Source organism: Phodopus roborovskii, unplaced genomic scaffold, assembly GCF_943737965.1.
Source record: "Phodopus roborovskii unplaced genomic scaffold, PHOROB, whole genome shotgun sequence".
In the NCBI taxonomy this organism is placed as follows: domain Eukaryota; kingdom Metazoa; phylum Chordata; class Mammalia; order Rodentia; family Cricetidae; genus Phodopus; species Phodopus roborovskii.
Window position 1 is genome coordinate 6,289,739 of NW_026126460.1, and position 17,627 is coordinate 6,307,365.

The following is a 17,627-nucleotide window of genomic DNA, read 5'->3' on the forward strand; positions in this document are numbered from 1 at the left end:
TACATACATGTGTATGTGTATATATATTATTTTGTTTGGAATGTTGGGTATTGAAGTACCAGCCAAAGTTTATTCTGCATGTAGCAGGCAGCCACCATATTTAACAAATGGATGTGTTCTAAGGGGGCTTTTTTTTTTTTTTTTAAATGACATATTTAATCCAGTTACCCTGTATGTACACAGATGTAGAGCTGCCTACTGGAGCTTAGACAACTTACCAGTAGTGCGTGCGCGAGCACATACACACCAAACCAAACCAAAAAAAAAAAAAAAAAAAAAAAAAAAAAAACCATGACTCTCACCCCAAGTAAGCCAGCAATTGCCAATACTTCTTGACTACAGTTAGCACCTCACGGGTCCCTCCACTATGATGGAATGTTGGCTGGCTGAATCTTATAGGTAACCACAGTGCAACAGCCATGTCACATCCAGAACACAGCATTTCTTGGTGCTCTTCCCTATCCTGTTTCCACATTTCTTCTGTCCTCTCTCCATGATATTCCCTAAGTTGTGTGTCTGTCTGTCTGTCTATGTCTCTGTAGAGTGTTTGATATTATATGTTCCATTTAGGGCTAAGCACACCATAGTAATTTATTCTCAGCATTTTGACCAATTAGTATTCTTTTGTTTGTTTTGTTTTGTTTTTTCGAGACAGGGTTTCTCTGTGGCTTTGGAGCCTGCCCTGGAACTTCTCTTGTAGACCAGGCTGGTCTTGAACTCACAGAGATCTGCCTGCCTCTGCCTCCCAAGTACTGGGACTAAAGGCATGCGTCACCAACACCCAGCCCCAATTAGTATTCTTTATATTGATTGCTGCTGGCCAAAAAGAGCTCTTACCAAGGTTGAGAGTGAAGATAATCTGAGTATAAGCATAGATATTTAAAAGACAGTTTGACAAAGTGACCATTTGGCAAAACGATGGTAGTTGAGTTCTCTCTTGGGGACTTGACCAGGCTTACAATACCAAGCCTGAAGTCCCTCCTGCGGAGCAGGCCTCAAATCCAAACAAAGTGGTTGCATGACAGTCGTGCCACTATTACAGCAGTGGCCACATCCCCCTTGGCCGGTCCTTATGATAGCATGAGGGTCCAGTGCTGGGTCAGACCACTGTCTTTCCTCCCTCAGCTAACTCTCCAGGTTTTAAAATTGGAGTTGGTTTTGCTGTTTAGAGGGACATACCTATTATTGTGCTCATTTTTCTTTACTAATCCTATTTTCTTTTCTTAATCCTCACTGTTGCCATGTTGAGAAAAACCTTGATACTTTTTAATAAATTGAACATTTTTCCCCATGTAAAATCTTTAACATTGAGTCACTAGTTAAGACTAAGAGTCTGGAGAGAGCTGGGTGGTGGCACACGACTTTGATCCCAGCACTCAGGAGGCAGAGGAGGGCAGATCTCTGTGAGTTCAAGACCAACCTGATCTATAAAGTGAGTTCCAGGGCAGCCAGAGCTACACAGAGAAATCCTGTCTGAAAACCAAAACAACAACAACAAGAGGCTAGAGGGGTGGCTTAGCAGTTAAGATCTTTGGCTGTTCTTCCACAGGACCTGGGTTTGAGTCCCAGCAGCACCCACATGGTGGCTCAACAACTTGTGACTCCATTCCAGGAGATTCAGCACCCTCTTCTGGCCTCTTTGAGCACCAGGCATGCACATTGGAACACATACATGCTGGCAAAACATGCAAACATTAAAAAAAATGTTAAAATAAAAATAAGATTTTAAATAGTTTATTGAGAAGATATATTCTTTCCTTGAGTACTCAAGCTAATAAGTCAGAATGAGCAGTAAAGTGGTAAAATGGAATCATTAGAAACTGCAATTAAGGGAGGAGGAGAGATGGCTCAGTGGTTAAGAGCACTGGCTGCTCTTCCAGAGGTCCTGGGTTCAATTTCCAGCACCCATATGGCAGTTCACATCTGTAACTCCATTTCTAGGGGATCTGACACCTTCACACAGGCACACATGCAAGCAGAAACACCAGTGCACAAAAAAAAAAAAATAATAAAGAAAAAGCCAGGCAATAGTGGCGCATGTGTTTGATCCCAGCACTTGAGGCAGAGGCACGCAGATCTCTGTGAGTTCAAGACCAGCCCGGTCTACAGAGCTAGTGCTGATCTGGAAACCCTGTCTCCAAAAAAAGAAAGAAAAAGAAAAAAGGAACTGCAGTTAATTGCTAGCACAGTTGGTTTGTTGGTGAGAGCTGTCTTTCTTGTTTATAGAAGTTGGATTCTTGCACTGGGTTAGGGGGATTCATTCACTCTGTCCTTTTCTTTATAAGGAACTAATTCCATTCATGACTGCTCTACCCTCACCAGCTAATCTCCCAAAGGCCGTTGCCTCTAAATAATGATTGAAAAAAAAAAAAAAAGAAAAAAGAAAGGACATGCCTGGTCCCAGACTTTGGCACTAGATGAATGAAAAAAAGAAGAAATAAAAAGGAAATTCAGACATGACTGCTCTTAAGTATGGTGGAGGAGAAAGTTTATTGTAGATAAAAGGGAGGGCAGAGACAGGGACATCTGTGAGTCCACAGTGAGCATGACCAGAGATGTCCCTGCCCCTGGACAAATGCCATCACAGAGAAAATGAGTGTCAACATATTTTAGGGGGACACAAACATTCAGTTCACTGCATGTTAATGAGAATAACTAACAGCAATGATTATTTTCAAGAAACCAACTTTTGTCTTTCAAGTTCTTGTCTCTGTAATGTTTGGGCTTGACTGGCTGGCCAGCAAGGCCCCAGGATCTGGTCTGCCCCTGGCCTACTTTAAGCATCCTGCCAAGAACAGTAGAGTGAATTTACTTAAGAAAATACATCTATTGATTTAATATTCTAGTTATCAATATAATATGCTACGATGGGTTGATTTTGATAATTATATCTTTGATAAATGGCAATTATAACACAAGAACTATAAAATTGTATTATATGAATGTTAGTGAATCATTTTACATGATGACTATGCCACAATTTGAAATTAAGTGATGAGCTGCTATTTTACTTAATGAAAATGTGTAATATCTAAACATTACACAGTGCAAATGTATCAAAACATTGCATCACACCCAAAAATTTGTATAATGTTGATGTTTTTATCACTTAAATTTATAATTTAATTTAAAAATTACATCAAAAGGAAAAATACAGTGTAGAGAATACAGAGAAAGAAACAAGCACTGGGGTCCCTAGAAATAACATGATTAACTTGTTAATAATTACATTGAGAGTATGTGGTCCAAAGTTAACTGATTGACTAAGACAAGGACTCACTATAAGTCCAGGCTAGCCTCAGGCTCACATACCTGCTTCTGCCTCCTTTGTGCTGGGATTGGTCCAAAGTTTAAAGCATACCAATTAAAAGATAAATTTTGGACTGGGATGAAGACTTAGTTGGTAAAGTGCTTATTACACAAGAATGAGAACCTGCTTTTAGATATGCAGCACCCAAGAAAAAATGGGCATGGTGGTGCATGTTTGTTACCTCAGTACTGGGGGATGGGATGGATCCTGGGAGCTTGCTGGCCAGCCAGTCAAGCCAAAACAACAGTAAGGTTCAATGAGAGACCCTGTCTCAAAAAACATAAATAAGGTAGAGCGATGGTGGAAGACACCCAACATCTGTCACACACACACATACATGCACACATGCACACACAAGACAAGTTGCTCTGAGTACTGTGTTGTGTGCCTGTATGTCTAGCTACTTGAGAGGCAGAAGCAGGAAGACAGCAAGTTGGAAGACAACCTTGGTAGTGAGACCCTGTCTTGAAAAGGTACTAGTCCCTATCTAATCTTAAATATCTATGCAGAGATTCAAAATAACTGAAGCAAAAATGAACAGAACTAAGGGGAGACAGCCATAGCTGTGGCTTGTAACACTTCCTTTTCCGTAACTGATAGAATAAGTAGAAAACAAGGCTACAGAAGTCTTGAGCAACACTACCGCCCAGCTTGATGTAATATTTATAGAACACTGGAACAAAAGCAAAGCACACATTTCCAGAGCATGAGGGACATTTACCATAACTGATTAGATTTCAGGCCATGAAACCAAGTTCAGTAGCGTTAAGATTATAGAGTAAAACATCAGCTCTGCAAAAACAAACAAACAAAAAAATCAAAACTGAAATCATATAATACATACTCTCAAACTACATAGAAATTAGACTAATAATTAACCTCTGAGAAATTTCTCATTATTTGGAAATTGGCAGCACAATCATAATACCAAATTGCTCAAAAATAGAAGCAGTTTTAGTTAACTTCTTTGTTGCTGTGATAAAACACTGACCAAAGCAACTTGGGCAGGAAAGGATTTATTTCATCTTATAGTTCCAAAAAACAGTTCATCACTGAAGGAAATCAGGTCAGGAACTCACAGGAGGAGCCAGAAGGCCGGAACTGAAGCAGGGGCCACGGAGGAACACGGCTTACTGGCTTGCTCAGCCTGCTTTCTTACACAACCGAAGACCACCAGCCCAGGGTGGCACCACCCACAGTGAATGGGCCCTCCTACATCGATCATTAACCCAACAAATGTGGCATAGGCTCACCTGAAGGCTAATCTGATGGAGGTGATTCTTTAACTGAGGTTCCCTCTTCTTAGACAACTCTAGTTTGTGTCAGGTTGACAAATCTAACCAGCACAGATATCTAGGGGATGTAAAACATAACAGAAGAAAAATGAGATAATCACTACCGAAGTTTGAGAACTATTGGTCATACCGATATTTAGGAGTGGACATGGGGAGGAGGGGGAGACACAAATGAGCGATGTAAGGAGAGGGGTAGATAGAGAGGAAGAATGTTGCTAGAAGTCCTAGAGAGTTAAAACAATAAAGACATTGTCTACACATCTTCAAGCAAATACATCTGGTAGTTTTGATGAAATTGACACTGCTTTCCGTTTTCGTTTTGTTTTGTTACATTTAAGATCTTGTATTTTTGACAGTCTTCCTGCCTCTGCCTCCTGAGTACTAGGATCACAGGAGGATGCCACCACATCCAACAATACTGTCTTTTTATAAGATAGACCACCAGGCTGAGGGATAGGTGAGTGTCATGTGCAAGACCCTAGGTTCAATCCTCAGCATCATTAAAAAGCAAAACTGCAGAAGTTCGAGCAAGGAAATAACCCAGATGACTTTGTATCTATTAAAAGTGTTTACATTCAGCCAGGTGGTAGTGGCACATGCTTTTAATCCCAGCACTCGGGAGGCAGAGGCAGGTGAATCTCTGTGAATTCAAGGCCAGCCTGATCTACAGAGTGAGTTCCAGGAAGGCTCCAAAGCTGTCTTTAAAAAAAATGAGAAAAAAAAGTTTGCATTTTAGGGTAATTGTACATTCACTTGCTGGGTTATGTAGAGGAAAAGAAGCAAAGTGCTTTGTGTATTGAAAGTAAAAATGAGAGCATTTTTGTTATTTAGGTTTTTCAAGACAGGGCGGTTTTTTGTTTTTTTGGTTTTTTTTTTTTTTTTTTTTTTTTTTTTTTTTGTCATTGTTGGTGAAAGTAAAGAATGAACTTTTTCTTCTGTTTCCTGAATTTTGAAATTATTGCTCTAATTCCCTACAAAGCATTCCAACTCCTGTTGTCTTACATGTGGCCATTATTTAAGCTAGTATGCACTTCATGTGGTTTTTGTTTCTCAACCATGACCAAAGAACATTCAAATAATGCTAATTGCATGAACCTAGCCTCATAAATAAGCACCATGCATGATAATATGTAACTGTATTATTAGACCTACTTTGTATGTGGAATAAGTCGGTAGAATGAAAGTTACAAAACCTAAAGTAGTTTGGCTAGTAGGTTTGAAGTTAGATTTTGAATACGGGTCTGAGAGCCCATAGAAATGTTACGTTGCATTGTCTATCAGGGTGGACAGGGCAGGCAGGACCATCCACTGATGTGGAAGGAAAAAGCATTCAAACTTCTAATTTATTGCGGATGAATTGTGTCTAGCTGAATTTCTTCTCACTCAGCCCTAGGGATTGAGCCCAGTGCCTCATTCTCTTTTATTTTAAAGTAGCACCTCAATAGGTTGCCTAGGCTGGCCTTGAACTCCTATAAGCTGGGCTGGTCTTATGGTCCTCTGCTACAGTCTCCCAAGTACCTGGGATTCCAGCCCTTTGCCACCAGACTGAGAAATAATAAGTAAACTCAAAATGGGGTATTCTCTCACAAACTGGGTACGGAGTGATTAACTAGAATTTAGGAAGGAACCTCTTGAGGGAGAGGTGTTCTAACCTCAATACAAAGGTTCAGAAAATCGCTACAGGCTGCACTTTCATGTGTGCCAACTTGGTGGAATTTATAATCCACAAGTTTTAAATAACTAACCTTCATTAAGTACCTGAGCAGCTTAAAGAAAATTTTACAAAGAAACCACTGACTGAAGCTAATACCAATGACCAATAACATAGGAACAAGCAAACAAGGAAAGCACACAGCTATTGAATGACAGCAGTGTTGCTAGTGAAAACTCACCATGGGAAAACCATCTGCTTCCCTCCAAACTATCAAGAAGACAGAACTATGGACTTGGACCAGCTATCAGTACAGGGAACCTTGCCCCAGGAGTATACTGCCAAGATGACTTGGCTAACATATTACAGAATCAGCATGCTTAGAAAGGCCTTTAAAACCACACTTCATCTATATCTTGCCTTCCATTTCTACATTTACATGTTTTCATGTACATCTATGATAACATTAACATAAAAAATGTAAACTCACTTAAGATTGTTAATGCTTTAGAATCTGTTAGAATGAATCACCTTTGCTATATATTAGCAATGTTAGATAGGACCTTAGTAGTAAAAAGGAAATTCCCATATTTCAAGATCTGTTTTTCTGTTTAATCTCACATGCAACAAAGTGAAGTAATTCTTTTGAAATATCCCACAAGTTACAAAACAAACTGGAAAGAATTTTAGTTGTTACTAAAGACTTATGTTTCTGGGAATGTACATTGCAAAATAAGGACATTATGTACACAGATGGAAATCGGGTCTGTGTCATTTGAAATATCATATATTGTCATGTTTTGTTTTAAAACTGAATGGATAATTCTTAGTCATGGGCCAAACCAAGCTACTCAAGATAAATTATGTCTAAAAAGAAATACTTTGCATTTAGGTTTTTGTAAGTTATACTGTTTGTAAACTATTAATTTAAAAACACTATAAAGAAAGAGTTTAATATTCACTATAAATGTGTCATCTATTTTATATTTATTTTCTTGGTTGCAACTGAATTTGGAAATAAAAAAAAGCATTTGATGTTTTCTTCTTATTTGATAATCAATGAAACATCTTTTAAAATTTCCTTTTTTAAAATATACTAGTCAGGAATTTTTCCTTATTTAGAGTAAGAAGGAGGTTAAAATTTTTTAATAATGTGTTTAATTGAGTCATATGCTTGAGCAAATGTTTTGTAAGATTACAGTTCTTGTAATATATATATATATATATATGCATATATATTTTAATTTCACACATTATCTTGTCTCTAAATTTCCATGCCAAATACTATCTGTTCAGGGGTGTAATCCTGAAGGCCAACTCCATGGTTCACAGTAACCATAGCAATACAATCCTAAAAATAAAGATTGCCTCTGTCAGTGCAGATGAAATCATCTTGCTGAGAAAGATTCGGGGTTGCAGGAGGTGTCACCTGGACCCGAGAGTCCATGTGATTTTAACCAAACGCTGCAGCATGAGGTCCTGAAACTAGGTATTATAATCACACAAGACATAATTAGAAACTGAAATGTAACCTATAAAGACTATCATTTTCAGTGAGAAAATTTTTGCAACTCCCATATCTAAAAACTGGAGGGGAATTCACTGAATTGGTGACTGTACACGAGATCACAAAGGACCTGTGGTGATGACTTGAACATAAATTGCAGAGTCAGGAAACATTTCCTTTCCTTTTTGTTTGTTTTGAGATAGGGTTTCTTTGTGTAGCCTTGGCTGTCCTGGAACTAGCTCTGTAGACCAGGCTGGCCTTGAACTCAGAGATCTGCCTATCTCTGCCTCTTGAGTACTGGGATTAAAGGCATGCATCACCACCACCCAGCCAGGGAGCATTTTTTTTTTTTTTTTTATTTCAATGGCAAGAACTTTACAACTGAGTGGGGCCTACGCATTGACACATGTGATATACCTACCCTCTGCTCATTCATGCTAAAAAACACTGGCCATCGTGGGTCTAAAACAGCCTGGTGATCACATTTACAAAAATTCCTCTTTTAATATGCTGGTCTTTGTTGGAGGCGGCAGTAGTGTGTGTGTGAGAGAGAGGAGAGAGAGTAAAAAGGGAGGGAGGGAGACAGGGAGAGGGGAAGGGGGCGGGGAGACAGAACTTGTGAAGCTCACTTTTGAGGGTCTTTTCTCTCAGGAGTACTGGAAAGGGAACTGGGCTTGCCAGGATTTTCAGGAAGCACCTCTAACTCCTGAGTTATCTTGTCAGCCCTCATGTTTTTTGAGTTGTCAAAATCATCAGAAACAGAAACCCATATGCAAATAATGGGACATATGTGCCCAACTTCTCCCAACATCAGAATCAAGGAGACTCCCTGGAGCTGTGACCCGAATGGAAGGGAACATTTCTGCACAGCTTCCTTGAACTTTGTTCTCATTTCACAAATACTTCCTGGCACTTTACTTTTGCCGGCGTTATTCATTGCACTCAAGACACACCAATGAACAACGCATACATCTCTTCTCTGGACACTTGCATTTCAGTGAAAGACTGTTACTCTCTCTTTTTCTTCTGATGCTATTTGTGGGATTTGTACTACCTAGTAAGCCCCAGAGAAATTATTTCCACACAGAGTATGTTTTCCAGAAACAGAAATCTGTAATTGTGGTTTGAATCAGGGAAATTTCATTATTCATCCTCTTCCTCCTCTTCCTCCCCCTCCTTACCTTCTCCCACTTTTCACCATGCTAACCCCCCCCCCTCAACCTTCTTTATATTCCTTCTTCTTCCTTCTCTCTTCTGTTTTGTCCTTCCTGTGAAACAGAGTCCAGGCTGTCTCAAGCTCTGTTGTCTGAGCTTCCCAAGTTCTAGGGTGATAGACATGAGGCATGGCTTGGCCATTGAGGTTTGATTGTTTGTGAGGAGGGGGAAGGGGAAGGATGGAAGACTGAGACAGGTCTCATGTAGCCCAGCTGACCTCCATCTTTCTGATCCATTCACATTAATATTTATTTATTTATTTATTTATTTATTTATTTATTTATTTATTGAGGCAGCAACTCACTAAATAACTGAGGCTGAATTTGAACTCACCACTCAGCATCTTCCTTTCTTGACCTCTCAGTTAGTGAGATTATAGGTTTGGGCTATCACACCTGGTTTGGAAACCTCCATCTGATGAAACTATCACCCAATAGTTCATTGGTTCCCTCTCCTTTTGATATCATTTTTCGCCCCTTCCATTATCCGTCCAGGCCAATCTATTAGTAGTAGTATGAATAGGAAAGCATAATGAAATGTATAATTCTAAAACATTACTAAAGCCGATGAGCTGTATAAGCAGACTGTTGAGAAATGCAGAGAACATACATGAACGGCTGGCTGGTAAAGGGGTAGAGATGCCCTAGTCATGCAAATTTTCTGGCAGTGTCATCATTGCTCAAGGGCTTGTGGCCTCCTTTAGCCACAAGAGGTATCTGCTTGCTAAGCCAGAAACCACAAAGGTGTAACTACAGCACCACAGAGTGCCAACACTCAACATCTGGTGACTGGTTGAAACTCCAGGCTATCTGCTCACCCCCTCTTTATTTTAGAGGGACCTGATTCCTGCCGTAAATGTTAAAGTGTCACCCCCCCCCCACACACTTCAAACTCTTGTCATGATGCATGGACTTGGTTTACGATTGCTCTCACCTCTAGACTGTGAACTCCTTGATGCTAAGGCCAGATAGTTTCATGCTCATTTCTCACCCCGTCCTTTTCACTCACCCTGGGTAGTGACACTCATCAAATAAGAGTAAAATTCTGGGGGGCTGGAGAGATGACTCAGCCAGTAAAGGGTACTGAATGTTCAATTCCCAGCACCCATGTGGCAGCTCACAGCTGTCTATAATTCCAGTTCCAGGTAATCAGACACCTTCACATAGACATAAAATAAAAAGGTAAAAAGTAAATAATTAAAACATAAATCAAAATTAAAAAAGAGTAAAATTCTGTTCTTGGATTTCTTCGACAGCTTCCTTTGTGACTATTAATGCCTCAATGCAATGGTTCATTCTGTGCTGTCACATAGGCCACAATGCAGGGACTTTCTACAAATGTGTAAGTGTGGTGTGTAGCTAGTGTATATCTGAGTGGTATTACTAAAGCGTAATATGATCAGAAACCAGAGTATATGGAAATATTTTTTTATTGACAATACTAGAAGAAAACATTCAAAAACCACAAAAGGCACCCAAAAATATTTTATTTACCTTGCCCAAGAATGCCCTGTTGCTATTTGTTCCTACTCCACATTGGCTGGGGTAACAAGCATACATAATTAGTTCTCATAAGTCATACTTGAAGTAAGAGAATCTGTATTTCAATTCAGCCTTTTAATTTATAAAACAAGTGCAATAGAAATTCTCAGCTTTCAGCTTGATGAACCCAGCGTAGCAGTCAAATAGATGTAGGCATTATTTAGAATATGGATACATAGTCAGAATTTTTTTACCCATTTCTGGAAATTTTTCACAGGAAAAACAGTAGGAAAGGTGAGTAATAAAGTCTGTTGGAAATGAGTGCAGAGGTCTGGACAAAGGGTTCTTGTCAAATTGTGTCAAGAGAAAGTGCTGAGAGCCAAAGCTAGAAAATCCTGTCCAAAGGGATTGTGAAAAGCAGGTTGTGCAAGGATGTAAGCATGGATTAAAATTCAAGAGATCAATCACAGTGCTGAGCAGGCAGAGAAAACAACCCTGAACAACCATCTAAAGGGAAGCTGGTGACAGTGACTACAGCCTGTTGCTGGAGTCCAGCTGTCAGGACTTCAAAAGTTGTCTTATAAAGTCTGTAATGGGGTGGGCATGAAGCTTTGTGTGTTGGCAAAGTTCCAGGGCTACCATGTCTTTAGTTCAGGCAGGCTTTGACCAAAGGGAAAATTCCAAGACTGATTGATAGGTCAGTCTTGTTCAGGGACATATTGTGACAATACATTGTGATAAAAAAAAATAATACCTCTTACATTCTAAGAGACTAGAACATTTTCTGGAACTCACAGCTAGAGCGAAAAATACACCTTGAGGTGAGGTAAGACTTAAAGACTTCTCTCCTTCTATGTACTCAGTCTGTTTGTTTAACCTGCTTTCAAGAGAACAATGTAATAAACAACCTTACCTAACTTGGATTTCCATGTAATCCAAGTTTACAACCGAAGATAATACATAGCTGTAATCTTATCTATCCTTCCATGTCTCTGATCTAAAAGCAAAGCATATGTGTCATTCTATCATTTGCTGGAGACAGCAAATAGGCTAAAAGTGGCCTTATAAATGAATACCCACCATAAATGATGAAAGCGGTGTATGCATGTTGCTTAGTAATCAATGATTTTTTTATTACTGTTTGTTATCTGGGTCAGCTGGAGCCAGTGGCTTAATCCCTTATAAAATTCTGTTAAAGATTTCTATAAAATATCCCTCATTCCTTTCCCACGTGATGATGTCTGTGCTGTTCAATAAGAGAGCAAAGCCCTTTGTTAGGGACAGATGTACACACAGACACATTCACATAGACAGCTGCAAGGACAGATTGACAAGTCAGCATTCAGGCGGGCACAGATTTGGATGATGGGAGATGTCATTATGTATATATGTTTCTCATACTGGTTAATGAATAAAGCACTGTTGGCCAATAGGAAATGAAGATAGGAGGGACTAGGAGACAAGGAGGAAATAGGAAGTAGATAGGAGGAGTCAAGATGGAGAGCCTGGAGAGAACAGAACCACCATTCCTCCGCTCTCGGTAAGACCATGTGGAAATACATAGAAATGGGTTAATACTTAAGACAGAGCTAGCCGATAAGAAACAAGTAACTGGGCCAACAGTATAATATCAAATACAGAGTCTCTATGTGTTATTTGGGGCTGGCTCGGTGGCGGGACAAGACCAGGCGGCAGGCGGAAAAACCATACTTGTTACATTTGGACTTATACAGCAGACAGACAAAGAAGGACAGAAGACACAGGAATAGCATGGTAGAGAATTCAAATCTGGGCTCACTCTTGGTTAAATGACACCAAGGAGAAGTGCTTTGATTACTTTCCTTAATGTGACAGGGATAGATCCTGGGTGACTCAGAGTTCATTATTAATGTGCCTACTCTGCTCAACATGTCAATGTCATCAAGCGGTTGATCACTACGGGTTTTTTTTTGGTGTATTTTCATTTATGACTTTTATACTGGCTGTTCATTAGGCTTATTTGATCTATAGGTTTTTCAACTGATTCATCAATTTTCAAACATTATTTATTCACATATTTTATCCCTTCACATCCTTCCCCAGGAACATTAGTCTGTTAAAGTTATATTGTCACTTTTCTAGTATTGTGTTTATTTTGTTTTTTCTGTCTCTTTCTCTCTAGGTTTCATTTTGAATGGTCTCTATTCAAGTTCACTAATATTCCTCAGTTTCCAAGCTGCTGTTTAGTTCATGCAATGCATTTTTCATCTCAAGTACAGTAATTATATCTAGAATTTTATTTTTATTGTGTGTATGATGTATGCTTGTGTATGTGTACACATGTATGTGTATAAAAGTGGAGACAGAGGTTGATGTCATGCATGAGTCTTCTGCTCTCCACTTTATTTACTCTTTAGTATAATTTTCCTTTTTTAATTATATGTATGTATGTGTGTATGTATGTACGTATGTGTATATGTGTGTATATATATATATGTGTATCTATCTATCTATAGTGTGTATGTGTACCAGTACATGCTGTGTGCATAGGGGTAGTATTATTGTGGCATGGCATATATACAAAGGTCAGAAACCAACTTACATAAGTTGGCTCTCAGCTTTACTTAGTTGCCTCTTGTACTTTTTTGCTGGAAGCCATGACATAAGAACAGCAGATGGGTCAGTTCGAGACCAGCCTGGTCTACAAGAGTTAGTTCCAGGACAGTTTCCAAAAGCCACAGAGAAACCCTGTCTCAAAAAACAAAAACAAAACAAAACAACAACAACAAAGACAGGAAAAGAAAAGAGCAGCAGATGGCAACTGATATTCAAGGTGTCAGCCTACCAGGAAGAAATTCTCTGATGGGAGAACATTGTGAAGGCAAGGCCATGAGGCTACACATTCCAGAATATCTTTTGCTTCTGTCTGTAATTTCACACGTGCTATGGCAATTTTTCGCTAGTAGCTATGGAGAATTCCCCCATTGCCCGTATCTAGTGTGTGTGTATCTCATGAATACATCCTAGTCTACTGGACGCTTTTATCTGTGGATTGTCAAGAAGGTGGATCCTCCCTAATCTGTATTGTCTAATTGATATTAACAATGTTTTGATGAATAAAAATGAATACAAAGTAATGCTACTTAAGTCAGGGGATATAGGTCACTCCTAAGAGTTGCCTTGGATCAAAGCTCAGCCTGGCATTACGAAAACAGCTGTATTTCCCCAGTTGCCAGATATCTGTGCACAATTAGCCGATTTGAAATTTCAAAGTAGCTTTAGATTAGACCAGGTGCCTTGCTAAAGGGTTTTTTGTTTTGTTTTGTTTTGCTTTTGCTTTTTGTTTTTCCAGACAAGGTTTCTCTGTGTCTTTGGAAGCTGTCCTGGAACTAGCTCTTGTAGACCAGGCTGATCTTGAACTCACTGAGATCCACCAGCCTCTGCCTTCTGAGTGCTGGGACTAAAGGCGTGCATAACTACTGTCTGGCACTAATGGCTTTTAAAGATTAAACTATTCCCAGAAAAAAGCAGTCCAAGGGCACATAACAAGCTGTCTGCTCTGTTGAACTAAGGTAAAAAGTGCAAAGCCACCTAAATGCTGTGCCAGTCTCTCTGCCAGTCCTGGCTGATAAACCTAGGACAGTGATTAACTATCTGCGCTAATTCCTAACCTCAGTTTTATGGCTTTTATTCAGATACACCACAGGGAAAGATTCTCTAACTGGCCAGGGCTTCAAAAAATATCTGACTTCATAACCCCAAGAAAGAGTTACAAGCTAGTTCCAGGACAGGCTCCCAAAGCAATACAGAGAAACCCTGTCTGGAAAAACAAAACAAAAAATTAAAACAAAATTTTCTCTTTTATTTTTATCATCAAGGGTTACATACATTTTTAGATTTTAAGGGCTTTCTCTTGTGAAGTGCCTATTTGAGCTGATACTAAGAGATTTTTTTTTTATGGTAATCAGGCTCTCTGTAAGCAGTCTCTGAGTCGGAGAAAGTCAGGCCTTTCCACAAAATGTTTAGTTTATTTTAAAATGTTTATACACTTCGAAGTACAGGATATAGCACACAATTTCCTTATTTTTCTTAGACTCCTTTGTAGTTTAGTTTTCCAAGGCTGCCTCTCTACAGCAGATGACAAAAAAGACAATTCTCTCTTTGCAGCTGCAGAGTTACAGCCCACCAGTTAGGGAGTTGACTGAGAGAAAGCCTGTCCTCGCTCTTGACAAAGTTATCTAGATTTATTGCATGTGAGTTGTCAGGATGACTCTGCTTTTTATCATTTACTTAAGAAGTGAAATGTGGCCTTCAAATGTAATGCCTGAAAGATTTTGTGGGTATTTAAGCTCCAAAGAATGAAGAGAAAAGAACTTCAGGGGAGAAACACAATGAGAGAAGAGATAGCCTCCCATATGAGAAAGTTAGAAGGGAAACATCAAGAGTAAAGAGAAAGTTAGAATGAGAGGTAGGACAGAAAAAAGAGAACGTAACAAAGGAACACCATGAGAGCAACTTAAGAGAATAAAGAGAGAAACCATCAGAATAGGTGTGAATGTGTTTTTTCCTAACCCCCTCAGACAAAAGTCTTAGTTTGTGCTACACTGTTGCGCTTCCCTTTGAGCCCTGTCTGCAGCCGGAAGCTGGTTCTTCTGGGCTGCCACACTTTTCCCTGTTCAGCTTGACATGTTCATCCGTGTCATCTTTCTTCAGCTCATGTTTGGACAATCATGTTGCTGAGATTGTGTGTGTTAGCTTCAGATGTTACTAGGAGCTACAATTTCACAGCAAACTCCCTGATCCCCTGGATCTTACAATCTTTCCACCTCTTTCCAGAATGTTCCCTGAGTCTAAGATGCTCGAGTGTTTTATGGATGTAGCTGCCACTGGAACTGGACTCCACAACTCTGCATTTTGATTGGTTGTGCTTTTCTATGGTAGTCTCCATCAAGTGCCCTTGATGAGGGTGAAGATTATATTCATTTGTGGGTATGAGAAGAAATGTTTTTAGATTGTTGCTAGGGATTATGCTGGTTTAGTCAATTAGTGGTTCCAGATTCTCCTCTAATAACCATGCCTTCACTAGCACTGATTAGTTAGGTAGGTTTCCAGTACCGGGCATGGTATCCCTCTTGTTGAGCATACCTTAAATCCAATTAGAGAGCTGTTGTTTTCCAGAAAGGTATGTGCTCCAATACTGCACTCACAGTATTATTGTGCCATGCTGGTCATTGATGTGGATCAAGCATCACTGGTGGGCAGGACTGTTGGTTGCCTCCATTCAGAAGCTTGCATGTGCCTCTGATATAATGAAAGTTAGTCCTCAGGGAGGGGGTTCAGGTCTCTGTCAACTCAAGGTTCTCTGGGCGCTTGACAATAGGGACTTACTCTCTACCTCTGGGAGGTAACCAATGGTAACAGCAGTAGGCTGTTATGCTTAGGACATCAACTCACAAGAGGGCTTCTCATGCCTGGTATTGGAGTTTTTGTCAGGTGGTCTTTGGCTCTTGAAAGAAGCGCTGCCAGCTCAGACGGAAAAAGTTCATTAGGACTGTTTATGAATGTTTATATACTGAATTACTTGCATTATAATTTTTTAGTCAATAGTATACATCCTTGCAGCTTTTTTGACATCCTAATTAGTATTCTACCCATCTCCTTCTTTATCCTGTATTTACCCCCCCTTCCCAGTTCCCCATCAGATCACTTGTGTCCTACCATTCCCCTTTACCCTCTTCCCAACTCCTTCTGTCCCTACCTTCCTCCACGTCCCTAAGGAGCCCCCCTTTCCCATCTGTTTTAATATTTCTTTTTTCTTTCTTTCTTTCTTTCTTTTTTTTTTTTTTTTTACAGTCCAGGTCTTTATTTCTTTTTGTACATTAGGCCATGAATTCATATGGGATGGGCTCCATCAGCTCAGGCTCCTTCCCGTTTGTCCTCACAAAGTGTGCTTCTCTGGGTGGAGCAGGCTGGCGCTTGAGCTGAACCCAGGTGCCCTTCTCCTTGGCTTCCTTTTTCTTCTGGTTGTTCTCCTTCACCCGCTTCAGGAAGCTGTCTCTGCTCTTAGAGTGCTTGATGTGCTCAATCCGCACGTTAATCCTCTTGGCAAGAATCTTGCCCTTAACTTGCTTGTTTACAATGATGCCCACGGCATGCTGAGTGACATTGTAGACTCTTCCTGTCTTGCCATGGTAACACTTGTGGGGCATTCCTTTTTGAACAGTGCCCATTCCCTTGATGTCTACAATGTCACCCTTCTTGTAGATTCGCATATACGTGGCCAAAGGAGCAACCCCATGCTTCCTAAAAGGCCTAGAGAACATGTAGCGAGTGCCCCTCCTCTTCCCCTTGGTGTTTGTCATTTTGGCGAGTTACTGGAAGATGGCTGCCGCGGCCAAAAGGCCTGTTTTAATATTTCTATACACTAATTCTTTCTTCTTCTTCTTCTTCTTCTTCTTCTTCTTCTTCTTTTTTTTTTTTTTTTTTTTTTTTTTTTTTGAGACAGGGTTTCTCTGTGTAGATCTGCCTGCCTCTGCCTCCAAAGTGCTGGCTTGTCTGTGGACTTTCTAAGCCTAATTCTATTGTTGGCTGTTTTCCTCATTATGTATCATATTTTCCTTACTCTTTATACTCTCATAATTTTAAATTAAACACTTGACATTGTAGATTTATCTTATGCACTGTATGGTTTTGAATTTTTTTTTATTTCTATAAATGTTTTTTTAGCCTTGTTCTGAAATGCAGCTAAATCTCTTATAAACAGTTTAATCTTTTTCATACGTTTAGGTTTTGTTCTATGGGTCAGAATTCACTTTCATCTGGGACTAACGTTTCCTCACTTCTAAGAGGTCCATGAATGTTAGAGTTCTCATTCTGTTCAGCACAGACTTTAACTATCCCTATGTCTGTGAGAGCTTTTAAAACTGCTGCCTCTTTCCCAGCAGGTGGTTCTTCTCTTAGTCATAGGCACTGATTAGCACCCAGCTGAGCTTGTGGGGGTGACTTGCAGATACCTAGTGTTATCTATCTTACAGCAGTGTTGTCCTGGCCCCTCAGGTACTTTGCCCTGCAATCTCTAGCCACCTTGGCCTCCCTGGACTCTCTCTGTTCCAAGGAGGAAGACACTCAGACTTAGCCCTGGTTCTTCCTCCTTGACATGACCTAGAAACTCCTTCCAGACAGCAAACTA

The 17,627-nt window shown here is 39.9% G+C and overlaps 1 protein-coding gene across 1 annotated transcript; it reads right to left on the reverse strand.

Moving 5' to 3' along the window:
- Window positions 1-16,302: 16,302 nt before the first annotated feature.
- LOC127226268 (60S ribosomal protein L21-like) lies at window positions 16,303-16,822 on the reverse strand. Its single transcript, XM_051190173.1, has one exon. The coding sequence runs from the start codon at window positions 16,798-16,800 to the stop codon at window positions 16,318-16,320; it is 483 nt and encodes a 160-aa protein (XP_051046130.1). The 5' UTR covers window positions 16,801-16,822; the 3' UTR covers window positions 16,303-16,317.
- Between the last annotated feature and the right edge of the window lie 805 nt (window positions 16,823-17,627).

Excerpts from the sequence above, each read along its gene's own strand:
- LOC127226268 (XM_051190173.1), bottom strand. The coding sequence starts at position 16,800 with ATGACAAACACCAAGGGGAAGAGGAGGGGCACTCGCTACATGTTCTCT.